The sequence below is a fragment of the Corythoichthys intestinalis genome, chromosome 14 (genome assembly GCF_030265065.1).
Source record: "Corythoichthys intestinalis isolate RoL2023-P3 chromosome 14, ASM3026506v1, whole genome shotgun sequence".
Taxonomy (NCBI): Eukaryota; Metazoa; Chordata; class Actinopteri; order Syngnathiformes; family Syngnathidae; genus Corythoichthys; species Corythoichthys intestinalis.
Window position 1 is genome coordinate 572,239 of NC_080408.1, and position 12,282 is coordinate 584,520.

Below are 12,282 nucleotides of genomic sequence, written 5' to 3' on the forward strand. Positions count from 1 at the left end.
CCGCTCCCTCCTACCGTCACTCGTGAACAAGACCCCAAGATACTTGAACTCCTCCACTTGGGGCAGGATCTCATCCCCGACCCGGAGAGGGCACTCCACCCTTTTCCGACTGAGGACCATGGTCTCGGATTTGGAGGTGCTGATCTTCATCCCAACCGCTTCACACTCCGCTGCGAACCGCTCCAGTGAGAGATGGAGGTCACGGCTTGATGAAGCCAACAGCACTAAATCATCTGCAAAAAGCAGAGATTCAATGCTGAGGTCACCAAACCGGACCCCCTCAACGCTTCGGCTGCGCCTAGAAATTCTGTCCATAAAAATTATGAACAAAATCGGTGACAAAGGGCAGCCTTGGCGGAGTCCAACCCTCACTGGGAACGAATTCGACTTACTGCCGGCAATGCGGACCAGACTCTGACACCGGTCGTACAGGGACCGAACAGCCCTTACCAAGGGGCTCGGTACCCCGTACTCCAGGAGCACCCTCCACAGGATTCCCCTATGCACACGGTCGAACGCCTTCTCCAAATCCACAAAACACATGTAGACTGGTTGGGCGAACTCCCATGCACCCTTGAGGACCCTGCCGAGGGTGTAGAGCTGGTCCACTGTTCCACGGCCGGGACGAAAACCACACTGCTCCTCCTGAATCCGAGATTCGACTTCCCGACGGACCCTCCTCTCCAGCACCCCTGAATAGACTTTACCGGGGAGGCTGAGGAGTGTGATTCCTCTATAATTGGAACACACCCTCCGGTCCCCCTTTTTAAAAAGGGGGACCACCACCCCGGTCTGCCAATCCAGAGGCACTGTCCCCGATGTCCATGCGATGTTGTAGAGGCGTGTCAGCCATGACAGCCCTACAACATCCAGAGCCTTTAGGAACTCCAGGCGGATCCCATCCACCCCCGGGGCCTTGCCACCGAGGAGCTTGCCAACCGCCTCAGTGACTTCAACCCCAGAGATCGAAGAGCCCACCTCAGAGTCCTCAGACTCTGCTTCCTCAAAGGAAGGCGTGTGGGTGGAATTGAGGAGGGCTTCGAAGTATTCTCCCCACCGACTCACGACGTCCCGAGTCGAGGTCAGCAGTACACCATCTTCACTATACACAGTGTTAATAGTGCACTGCTTTCCTCTCCTCAGACGCCGGATGGTGGACCAGAATTTCCTCGAAGCCGTCCGGAAGTCGTTTTCCATGGCCTCACCGAACTCCTCCCATGTCCGAGTTTTTGCCTCGGCGACTGCCGAGGCCGCAGTCCGCTTGGCCAGCCGGTACCTGTCAGCTGCCTCCGGAGTCCCACAGGCCAAAAAGGCCCGATAGGCCTCCTTCTTCAGCTTGACGGCATCCCTTACCGCTGGTGTCCACCAGCGGGTTCGGGGATTGCCACCACGACAGGCACCAACCACCTTACGGCCACAGCTCTGATCGGCCGCCTCAACAATGGAGGTGCGGAACATGGCCCACTCGGACTCAATGTCCCCCACCTCCCCCGGGACAAGGGAGAAGTTCTGCCGGAGGTGGGTGTTGAAACTCTTTCTGACAGGGGATTCTGCCAGACGTTCCCAGCAGACCCTCACAATACGTTTGGGCCTGCCAGGTCTGGCCAGCATCTTCCCCCGCCATCGGAGCCAACACACCACCAGGTGGTGATCAGTTGACAGCTCCGCCCCTCTCTTCACCCGAGTGTCCAAAACATGCGGCCGCAAGTCCGATGACACGATTACGAAGTCGATCATCGAACTGCAGCCTAGGGTGTCCTGGTGCCAAGTGCACATATGGACACCCCTATGTTTGAACATGGTGTTCGTTATAGACAAACCGTGACGAGCACAGAAGTCCAATAACAGAAAACCACTCAGGTTCTGATCGGGGGGGCCGTTCCTCCCAATCACGCCCCTCCAGGTCTCACTGTCATTGCCCACGTGAGCGTTGAAGTCCCCCAGTAGAACGAGGGAGTCCCCAGAGGGGGCGCTCTCTAGCACACCCTCCAAGGACTCCAAAAAGGGTGGGTATTCTGAACTGCTGTTCGGTGCATAAGCGCAAACAACAGTTAGAACCCGTCCCCCCACCCGAAGGCGGAGGGAGGCTACCCTTTTGTCTACCGGGGTAAACCCCAACGTACAGGCGCCAAGCCGGGGGGGGTAATAAGTATGCCCACACCTGCCCGGCGCCTCTCACCATGGGCAACTCCAGAGTGGAAGAGAGTCCAACCCCTCTCGAGAGGATTGGTACCAGAACCCAAGCTGTGTGTGGAGGAGAGTCCGACTATATCTAGTCGGAACTTCTCTGCCTCACACACCAGCTCAGGCTCCTTCCCTGCCAGAGAGGTGACATTCCATGTCCCAAGAGTTAGCTTCAGCAGCTGGGGGTCGGACCGCCTTTGGCTGCCGCCCAACTCCCTACGCACCCGACCCCTTTGGCCCCTCCCACAGGTGGTGAGCCCATGGGAAGGGTATTTGTTTATTATAACAATAAATCAACAAGATGGCATTAACATTAACATTCTGTTAAAGCGATCCATTGATAGAAAGACTCGTAGTTCTTAAAAGATAAATGTTAGTACAAGTTATAGAAATTTTATATTAAAACCCCTCTTAATGTTTTCGTTTTAATAACATTTGTAAAATTTTCAATCAAAAAATAAACTAGTAGCCCGCCATTGTTGATGTCAATAATTACACAATGCTCATGGGTACTTAACCCCATAAAATCAGTCGCACCCAAGCTCCAGCAGAGGGCGACAAAACACCAAAAAACACAAGTAACAAGTGGACATTACACGGTTCTGTCATTTTAATCTGTTTGAGCGGGGGCATGTGCGTTAAATTTGTCAAATAGTTTAACTTGATTAATTTTAAAAAATTAATTACGGCCCGTTAACGTGATAATCTTGACAGCCCTAGTTTTATCAGGTTCGAGGTATTGAAACTGGCCGTTTTAACTCCACATCTCGAAACATTCAGGCCGCAAATCTTGCATGCAGCCACTGTAGTCGACGGAGTTTCTATGCTGAAAAATTCCCAGACCGCCGAGATGACTTCTCCTGGTTTGTTTATCCTCCATATAAAAAAGCTGCCCCGGCATTGGTTAAGAGCGACTATTGGCCCGCTCGCATTGGTCTGGAACAGGCCAATAGCCAAAGCTGCTTGGCATGCAAAGTAATCACGTGTCATCACACAACACAGAGTGTAGTGAGTGTCAAGAGAAAGAATGCTGCGTTCAAGTGATACCAGTAAATGGAATCGGCGCCCTATTTGTTGGTACTCGCCGATACCGATACCACCATTTTAGTGCCGTACCGGCCCCCCTGCCGATACCGGTATAGGTATCTGTGCAACATTAGTTACTACACTAGTTTACATCTGACAACCACATTTGTCTTATTTCTCATCCGATTTTTTCGTGATACTGATTCTGATCCACTACCTACTGTACATTTTTTTCTTGCAGTCTGAAGTCTCATTCAGTGTTGTTGGGATATTTTCAAATTGTGATTGAGTATCAAACTTTGACCACAGAAACGTTACAGTAAGGGTTGCATCCTAAATTTGCTTTGGTAACGAGCCGTCAAGTCAGCTGTGGTGTACTCACAGGCTGTGAAGGGCAGAGGCCGAGCAAGACGCTGTACTCCAAGCCATCTCTGAGGTTGCTTAGGATTTTAGTTAGGATTGAATGTGAGGAACAATGTCCAGGGGACGCCTTGTCCAGGGCCACATTCAACTGGAGCTTGTGCGTTCCTCCAACACCTTTCTAAAATATGCAGGCACGCACACATTCAGTGAAACATCCAAAACAAAGGAGGAATGACATTTTTACCTGATAACTGACACCTTGTTTAACACTCTTGTTGTTCCATCTGAGCTCAGCGTTCTGGGAAAAGACGTTTCCTTCTTGGCTGACGGACACGCAACCTTTCATCTACTCACACACAAAAATGATGAAGTTATCTTTGAGTTAGGGTTTCCTCCGGTGGGCATCCCATAGAAAGGGTCAACGCATTTGGCTGCCATTGACGGCGTTAGACGTCCAAGGAGAGGCCCCTCCCAGTAAACTAGGGCTGATTAGCAAATGAATTGTCATGTATTTTCATAGTCAGTACACCATTTAGAGATAGAGTTGACCTCCAAATTGTCCAAATCATTTTTACAATTGTTTTGATCATTCCCTTAAAAAAAATATGGCGGAAAACACAGACAAGGCTGAAAAAGCAGTTTCTGCTCTTGCACCCCTCTGTAAAATAAACTGCTGCATTTTAAGCCAAAAGAACTGTTGTGTATGATGGAACAATAGGTTTATATTCTGCCCTAGTAGATTCATGGTGCATTAAGCCCCCGAAACTATTTTTAATTTGTCCGTTTTACCCTGGAGACCCCCGTTTACAGACACTGCGCAACCGCTTTTGTTTCAACCCAGCTGTAAAAACAATTATATTTATTATTTGAAATGTCTATGATTTTTAGCTTAGAATCATAATATCTAATATTTAGTTTAAAAAATAACTTCATAAAATTATTCACTCACATATTTTAAATTTTTAAACAAATAACGTCACAATGAAAAAAAAATAGTGTCTGTAAATAGGTCACAGATATCTACCTCATAACTATCAATTAATTGTTTTTTTTTTTTTTTTTTTTGTAACTGTCGCATTTTTCCGATGTGATAAATAATCGATCGGCACAAAGAAAACTTGGGAAAAAAAAAAAAAATTTAAAGGGTAAATATTTGAAAAAGAAAATCTTGACCACTCCTTGATGTCTGCAATTTCTGCATTGCGACCCTTGTTATATTACCATGTTTCACCCATAAAATCCCCAAAAATCCAGCTGTGGCCATTCACAGCGCTGTCTTGACACTCGGTGAAACATGCTACATGGAATTTTTGGATCGAAATAAGTTAAGTACGCGATAATATCTCGTTAAAATCGCGGCATCTTCCATTCTGCTCTCGTGTGCTCTCACCTCCAGTTAAGGTTTTGCTGTTTAAAAAAATTTTGGGGGTTAAAACTGCCCTCCAGTTCAAAATTTTTCTTCCCCCAGAAAATTGAGATTCTAAGCTTTCCAATGATGTAGCACACGTGCAAATCGGACAAATCACAGCGGAACTTCATGTCACCTGAGTGTTTTCCGCCATATATTAAAAAAAGGTAGGAAACAGTAAATATTTTCTTTTTATATATTTAAATATTCAAATATCGATTAAAAAAAAAAAAACAGGATAAAACTGCATACATTCCTTTGTGTTTTTTTTTTTTTTTTTAATCTAGTCCACAGAAAATAATGCGGCGCCATTTTGACCCCAGTGTCTTTTATTAAACTGAAGGGCATCTGAGTTGGCTTACGTTTTGGCTTGACAAGTGAGCACAAGCCTGCCCTCCGCTGGAGTTGAGCTGCCATTGTTTGTTGAGGCTGAAGGAGATGTTGACCGGGATTCCGCTCACCCATGAGAGATGGCTCTGAGTCGGAAAACGTGTACTTTCAACATAATCGGTTTATTTACTTTTTTTTTCCCCCCGGATTGTTTGAAAATGTACCTGTCGGACGCTGCGCTGCTCTTTTTCCGAGCTGCGCGAGAGCGTGCGGAGGGAAAGCCGGCTGAGCGATGAGGAGAAGGGTTGCCTCAGCTCCAAATTGCTCTCGTTCATCTCTTTGGATCGAAGCCACCGGCCGAGAGCGCTGACCTTCAAACGGACGTGGTGAAAATGTGACGAAAGATGTTGGACGGTCAGTCGAGGGTCGGCGTCTTCCGACCTGCTGAGGTCGACCTCGTCTCATCCAGCCAAGAGAAACGCTATCCAAGCGGCCTAGCTTGAAGCGCTCCAGCGTCACCTCCAAACTGCTCCGACTGGGCCGGCACTTCATCTCGACTGCGGCCAATGGTGTCATTTCAAAGTAGGCCCGTCAAAATATGATTTGATATTTGTTATTTTTCAGTTGTCACCAGAATTTTGTTGCCGTGGGGTAAATCTGATTTTGAAATATTCTTGATCGTAGCAGTTTCCTTTCAAAAATATGTGATCGGTACATCCCTAATATTCAGTACCTTTGAGGGTCTGATTGCCATCCTCCAATGACGGCGGTGCGGCGTAAAGACCGGCCAAAGTGAACTCCTGCTTTCCAAAAAGGGCTCCGTGTTGCAGCAGGTAAGTCCAGTTCTTGGCTTCGTACACCGTCCTCACCCGAACGGTTCTCGGAAGAAGCTTCAACTAAAAAACGCGGACATACGAGCTCGTTAAAAAAAGAAAAATGTGCGCAAGATTCAAGCCGTACCTGAGGGTAGGAGTGTTTGAGCTCCAGCGACTGTCGGTACCCTCCGTCAATGGGCGCCAACTCCCCGAGCGTCCACAGCCGCCTCTTGCCGGACACCAGCTCCACCAAAGTTCCCACGCCGGACTGGGATTGATTCAGCTGTCAGCAAGGGAAAGACAGATCTTCATTCCAGTCCTCTTTCTGAGCGAGCGAGCGAGCGAGCGAGCGGCCAGCCAACCTGCGAGCGAAAATTCAAGTGCGACGGCAAGTAGATTTGCATCTGGGGAATACTCTGGACCACCTTGACCAGCAGCTCCTTGCTGGACAAAATGGCAGTCTGTTATCTACAGCAGAGGTATCAAACTCATGTTTTGTTGGCGGGCCACTTGCAAGGCGAGTAGATATGAAGTGGGCCCGACCGGTATACTTTTGGCCCAATAAGTTCACCCACTGTTTTCCAAAATGACAGTGGTATGAAAAAGTATCTGAACCTTTTGGAATTTTTCACATTTCTGCATAAAATCACCATCAAATGTGATCTGATCTTTGTCAAAATCACACAGATGAAATAGCAGTGTCTGCTTTAGCTAAAACCACCCAAACTTTTATAGGTTTTCATATTTTAATGAAGAAAGTATGCAAAGACAGAAGGCGGAAAAAATAAGTAAGTGAACCTTCTGCCTAAGGACACTTAAAGAGCAATTGAAACCAATTTTTACCAAACAATTGAAGTCAGCTGTGTGCCCAATCACTGATGAGTGGTTTAGAGCTGCCCTGCCCACTATAAAACACACACTTGGTAAGGATTTTCTTGATGAGAAGCACTGTCTGAAGTGCATCATGGCTGGTCAAAAGAGCTGTCAAGGATCGTTGATTTGTATAAAGCTGGGAAAGGATACACAACCATCTCTAAAAGTCTGAATTTTTATCAATCGACAGTCAGAGAAGTTGTCTACAAATGGAGAGAGTTTGGCACTGTTGCTTCTCTCCCAAGGAGTGGCCGTCCACCAAAGATGACGCCAAATGTTCCGCGCAGAATACTCAGAGAGGTAGCAAAGAACCCTAGAGTGTCTACTAAAGACTTACAAAAATCACTGGCACAGTCCAATATCTCTGTGCACTCATCAACTATATGTAAAACTGTGGCCAAGGGAGGACTCATGGGAGGACTCCACGGAGGAAGCCACTGCTGTCTATAAAAAACTTTTTGCTCCTTTAACGTTCACAAAAAGGCACTTGGACACTCCACAGAAGTTATTTTGTGGACTGATGAAACCAAAGTTGAATTGTTTGGGAGTAACACACAACGTCATGTGTGGGAACAAATAGAACAGCTCACTAACATCAACATCTCATCCCCACCGTGAAGCATCATGATTTGGGGCTGTTTTGCTTCCACAGGGCCCGGACAACTTGAAATCAATCATGGAAGAATGAATTCAAAAGTTTTGCAGGAAAACCTGAGGCCGTCTGTCAGACAGGTGATGCTAAAAAAGAGGATGGATGCTGATACAAGACAATGATCCAACACACAGAAGTAAATCAACTTCAGAATGGTTTCAGAAGAACAAAATACATGTTTTGGAGTGGCCAAGTCAAAGTACAGATTTGAACCCCATTGAGATGCTGTGGCATGACCTAAAGACAGCGATTCATGCCAGACATCCCAGGAATCTGACTGAATCCTACAGCAGTTTTGTCAAGACTAGTCCTGATGGATGTGTCAGACTGATCTTCAGCTACTTGAAGTGTCTGGTTGAAGTTATTGCTTCCAAAGTGGGGATGATGGCTCACTTATTTTTCCCCCGTCTGTCATTGTTTGCATACTTTCCTCATGAAAATTTTATCATTTTTTGGGTAGTTTTAGTTAAAGCAGACGCTGTTTTTTCATCTGTGTGATTTTGACAAAGATAGACAGATCAAATTTGATGGGGATTTTATGCAGAAATTCCAAAAGGCTTTTTCATACCACTGGATATGAATGTGTACTATATGGACAAAATGCAATAAGTGCTACAAGAATCATTTGCTATTCATTTTGAAAGGGAAGGCAACTTTTTCTCAAAGTGTTTTGGCTTTAAACAACTTTAAGTTGGGAAACTACCATATTTACTAAATACATAATGCCAGTTATTTTATTTTGTTACACATTCGCCACCTAGTCACCCTGATTGAGCCAAATTTGCCTGATTACCCGTTGGGCAGACGGTGCCCTTGGATGATGACGGCCAGCGAGGACGCCAATTCCGGATTGACCGCCAACGAGCACTTGAGCTGCGCATGGGAGAGTCTTCCCCAGGCCTCCGCCTCATTGAGCAAACACAAAGACGGCGAGCAACGGTGTCGTTATCCTTCCTTTGCCGTGTATATTTATCTACCTGCAACGCCGGACGGGAGTCGCCATCTCTGGTCTGCTTGAGAGTAAGTCGGCCCTCTTTGGACGCTCCTCGTAGTCCCCAACCCTCTACGTCCGCCACCAGTACGAGCCTCCGATCTCCAGTTTGGGCATGTACCGATATGCTCCTTAAAGGGCCTGAAAAGAGGATCGTGTATGGAGGAAGTGATGTTTGTTCATCAATAGTGAAGGGTAAAGGTACCGTTCTCGCACACACCATATAATTGTTTGCATTAGTCGAACACATTCATTTAACTATAGTTTAGGCAGACTTCACTCAGTGGCCTTGACACAGTAAAGTTAATCACCTTATCGGGGCTCCTGAAGGGGAAATGGAAAAATGGTACCGTCTCTCGTAGGCACCGTCTAACTGTTTGCATTACTCGAACACACGCAATACAATTAATCAGGGAATAGTATCATTTCTCATATTTACTGTGGGAATGTACTGCTCTGACACACCTAGTGTAGAATAGATCGCACACCATAGTTTAATGAAAAGAAGCAGAATAAATACACAACGCCATCTTATCATAGAAGCCCAACGTGCGCGTCACGAGCAAGCTTGACGCACCAAAACTTGCAAATCAGTTCTGCAAGGACAAAGCGCTCTTTGTCCGACAACAAGTAGAGCCAGCCCGGATAACAAAGTTGATAGCAGGCGCTTGGGACGTCAAGACCAGCGTCGGTCGCTGTGGCAACCAAGTCCCGTCCACGGACGAATCTAACCGCCTAAAACCGACCACAGAGGGATGGTCCCGGGACAACACGCAGCCACACCTTTGGCCCGACCTCCTACATCACGGACTTAAAAACAATGGACACTGAGATAACACAGATTTGCTGCTCGGAAACATTTTCTATGTAGCCTTGCTTTGGATCCAGAATGGTCCCTCCGTCGTCTGTTTTTGCCTTGTTTTTGACCATTGTCGACGAATAAATTGTCAACCTGTTTTCGGTGAGTCTTCTACAAACTTTTGAAACATGGAGTCAGTACGAAGGGTTAAAATAAGAAGAGAACGTGCAGAGTTTTGTTTCCTCCCGGTTTGCCTCGCGGGGGAGGTAAACAGCAGAGCACCAGTTCTGTTCGGCTGCTGCCGTTCCCATGCAGCTTTGGCCGGGGGGACTAAATTCCAACAATACAAAGAAAGTAAAAAGAATAAATCAAGAAATGAACAGTGTATGGGGCAGGGAACTCCAAAACACGGCGCTCCAGGAGAGCCGTCCTGGGGACCTTTGCGGCGGGCTAAGTGCGGGATTCATGGAACCGTTGGCCGCCCCCCTGTCTCACAGCCCTATCCGTGGAAGATGTCGAGGATATTGGGCTGATTGACATGATGGTCGTGGAGGTCCTCCTGTTTGGCTTGGGAGGAGTCCTACTTTACCGGAAAGTTTCCAGGACTGCAGCTTTCAGATAAACTGGCAAATTGACCACTGATCTAACGGCGCTATTCAAGGCTTCGGAGGACTGGTTGGAAGCCCGGATCGGGACCTTATTACGGTCAGGCCTGGGGATGGCAGGAGAGAGGAGGATTCCATCAGGAACCAGCTGAAGGAGCTGTCTCGTCAGACCGCTAATGTTGGTAGGGACCTGGGAGACCTGCGATCCAGACTACGCCTTGATGATTTATTCATGGCTTCAGAGGACAGGCTGGAAGCCTGGATTGGAACATTAGTCCGTGCTTGCACCAGGGAGGGATGGAAACGAATGGAGAACATCGCTTTCCAACTGGCAAAACTGTCGAGACAAACTGCGAATGTTGGGAGAGACTTGCGGGAACTGAGGTCTGTCCTTTGCCTTGATGAGCGCAACTGACTGAGGACAAATGCCATTTTTTGGACATACTAAATTCCGACTCGGCTTAATTTTGGTTTAAAATCTCCCTACCAGAATCCAGTACGTTTGTGTGAGAATTAGGACGGTGAAACAAACTGACCTTTAAATTGCGTAGTCAGCGCGGTGTTGAGATTGAAGCGTTTCCACGTTTGATTTAAAAGCGAGGGAGAGAAGGACACGAGCGCCGCCAGACGTCCGTCGACCCAGCTCACGTTCACACCCGAGTCGAGCAGCCGGTAGCTGTCCACGGTAAACCGAGCCCCGGACTGATAGCGGGAACCCTGAAGACAAAAATATTCATTTCCACACCTTTCGTTTTGGATAACCACCGTTTCCAATCTCCGCAGCGACCTTGACAACGAACACGGCTTCAGAAGGAACCCCTAGTGCGCGTATTGCCTCCACGGAGTGCCGGAACGACGCGTCGACACTAAAACAGGGCTGAAAGCCAAATGACACGGCAATGCTTCCTTTGTGTTCATCCTGAGCCAGGAATCCAATGCGAAGATTTGTAGAGGAACCAGAAGGGCTGACGGAGATGTTCATTGACATCTGCGAGGGTAGAAGACTCTAAAGAAAAAAAAAAGAACAGGAAAGAGCTCCATGATTTGCTTTTGTATGAAGCTTATAAACATGTTCATCCGCACGTTGGCACTAAAATGACAATGTATTTCTACAGTTCATTCAATCCATTTGAAGCAGCGAATGCACGTTCGTTGACATTGAAATTCGCAGCAAAAGGACAGTTAGAATTTAGAGAGTACGTCGGCAGGTCAGTTTTTTGTACTTTGTTTTGTTCGTTTGCTTTGTTTTAGGGCTGTCAAACGATTAAAAATTTTAATCGAGTTAATTACAGCTTAAAAATTAATTAATCGCAACTCAAACCATCTATAAAATATGCCATATTTTTCTGTAAATTATTGTTGGAATGGAAAGATAAGACACAAGATGGATATATACATTCGACATACGGTAGATTAGTACTGTATTTGTTTATTATAACAATAAATCAAAAAGATGGCATTAACATTATCAACATTCTCTTAAAGCGATCCATGGGTAGAAAGACTTGTAGTTCTTAAAAGATAAATGTTAGTAAAAGTTATAGAAAGTTTATATTAAAACCCCTCTTAATGTTTTCATTTTAATAAAATTTGTAAAATTTTCAATCAAAAAATAAACTAGTAGCCCGCCATTGTTGATGTCAATAATTACACAATGCTCATAGGTGTTTAAGCTCATGAAATCAGTCACACCCAAGCGCCAGCAGAGGGCGACAAAACTCCAAAAAACACAAGTAACAAGTTGGCATTGCACTGTGGTGTCATTTTAATCTGTTTGAGCGGGGCACGTGCGTTAATTGCGTCAAATATTTTAACGTGATTAATTAAAAATTAATTACCTCCCGTTAACGCGATCAGTTTGACAGCCCTACTTTGTTTGTTTTGTACTTTGTTTTGTAACCAAACACTGGTACCTCCGCGTCGTCGTCCGCTAATTCTCCGTAACAGCGCGTGGAGAGCTGCCCTTCGGCCGCGTCCCCCGTGCAGTTCATCTGTAAAAACAAAGGCGTCAAACTTTACAAATAACATTGTAGGAGAGCACATTACGGATGTACGCAGGTGCCCTTTTCTGGTGTTTGATACCAACAAGGCCAGTGAAAACAACAATGTCGCCATACAACAGGTAAACCCTAATTCTGTATAACTAAGAGGAGAAACAAGATATTTCTAAATGGTTAAATCAAAAATGTTTATTTTTGGCAATCTGTCAAAGACTTGAGATATTTCGGTCCGACAC

At 46.2% G+C, this 12,282-nt stretch overlaps 1 protein-coding gene across 1 annotated transcript in view; it reads right to left on the reverse strand.

The window, feature by feature from the left end:
• Positions 1-12,282, reverse strand: part of LOC130929889 (uncharacterized) — a 59,410-nt gene that overhangs the window by 16,056 nt on the left and 31,072 nt on the right. The window contains exons 27-39 of the mRNA XM_057857510.1: positions 11,960-12,037; positions 10,834-11,052; positions 10,583-10,763; positions 8,629-8,783; positions 8,445-8,557; positions 6,489-6,570; positions 6,272-6,409; positions 6,045-6,207; positions 5,753-5,868; positions 5,536-5,682; positions 5,344-5,457; positions 3,818-3,919; positions 3,593-3,751 (exon numbers count right to left, since the gene is read on the reverse strand). Of these exons, the coding sequence (XP_057713493.1) occupies positions 3,593-3,751; positions 3,818-3,919; positions 5,344-5,457; positions 5,536-5,682; positions 5,753-5,868; positions 6,045-6,207; positions 6,272-6,409; positions 6,489-6,570; positions 8,445-8,557; positions 8,629-8,783; positions 10,583-10,763; positions 10,834-11,052; positions 11,960-12,037 (1,767 nt within the window). The remainder of the gene's footprint in view (positions 1-3,592; positions 3,752-3,817; positions 3,920-5,343; positions 5,458-5,535; positions 5,683-5,752; positions 5,869-6,044; positions 6,208-6,271; positions 6,410-6,488; positions 6,571-8,444; positions 8,558-8,628; positions 8,784-10,582; positions 10,764-10,833; positions 11,053-11,959; positions 12,038-12,282) is intronic.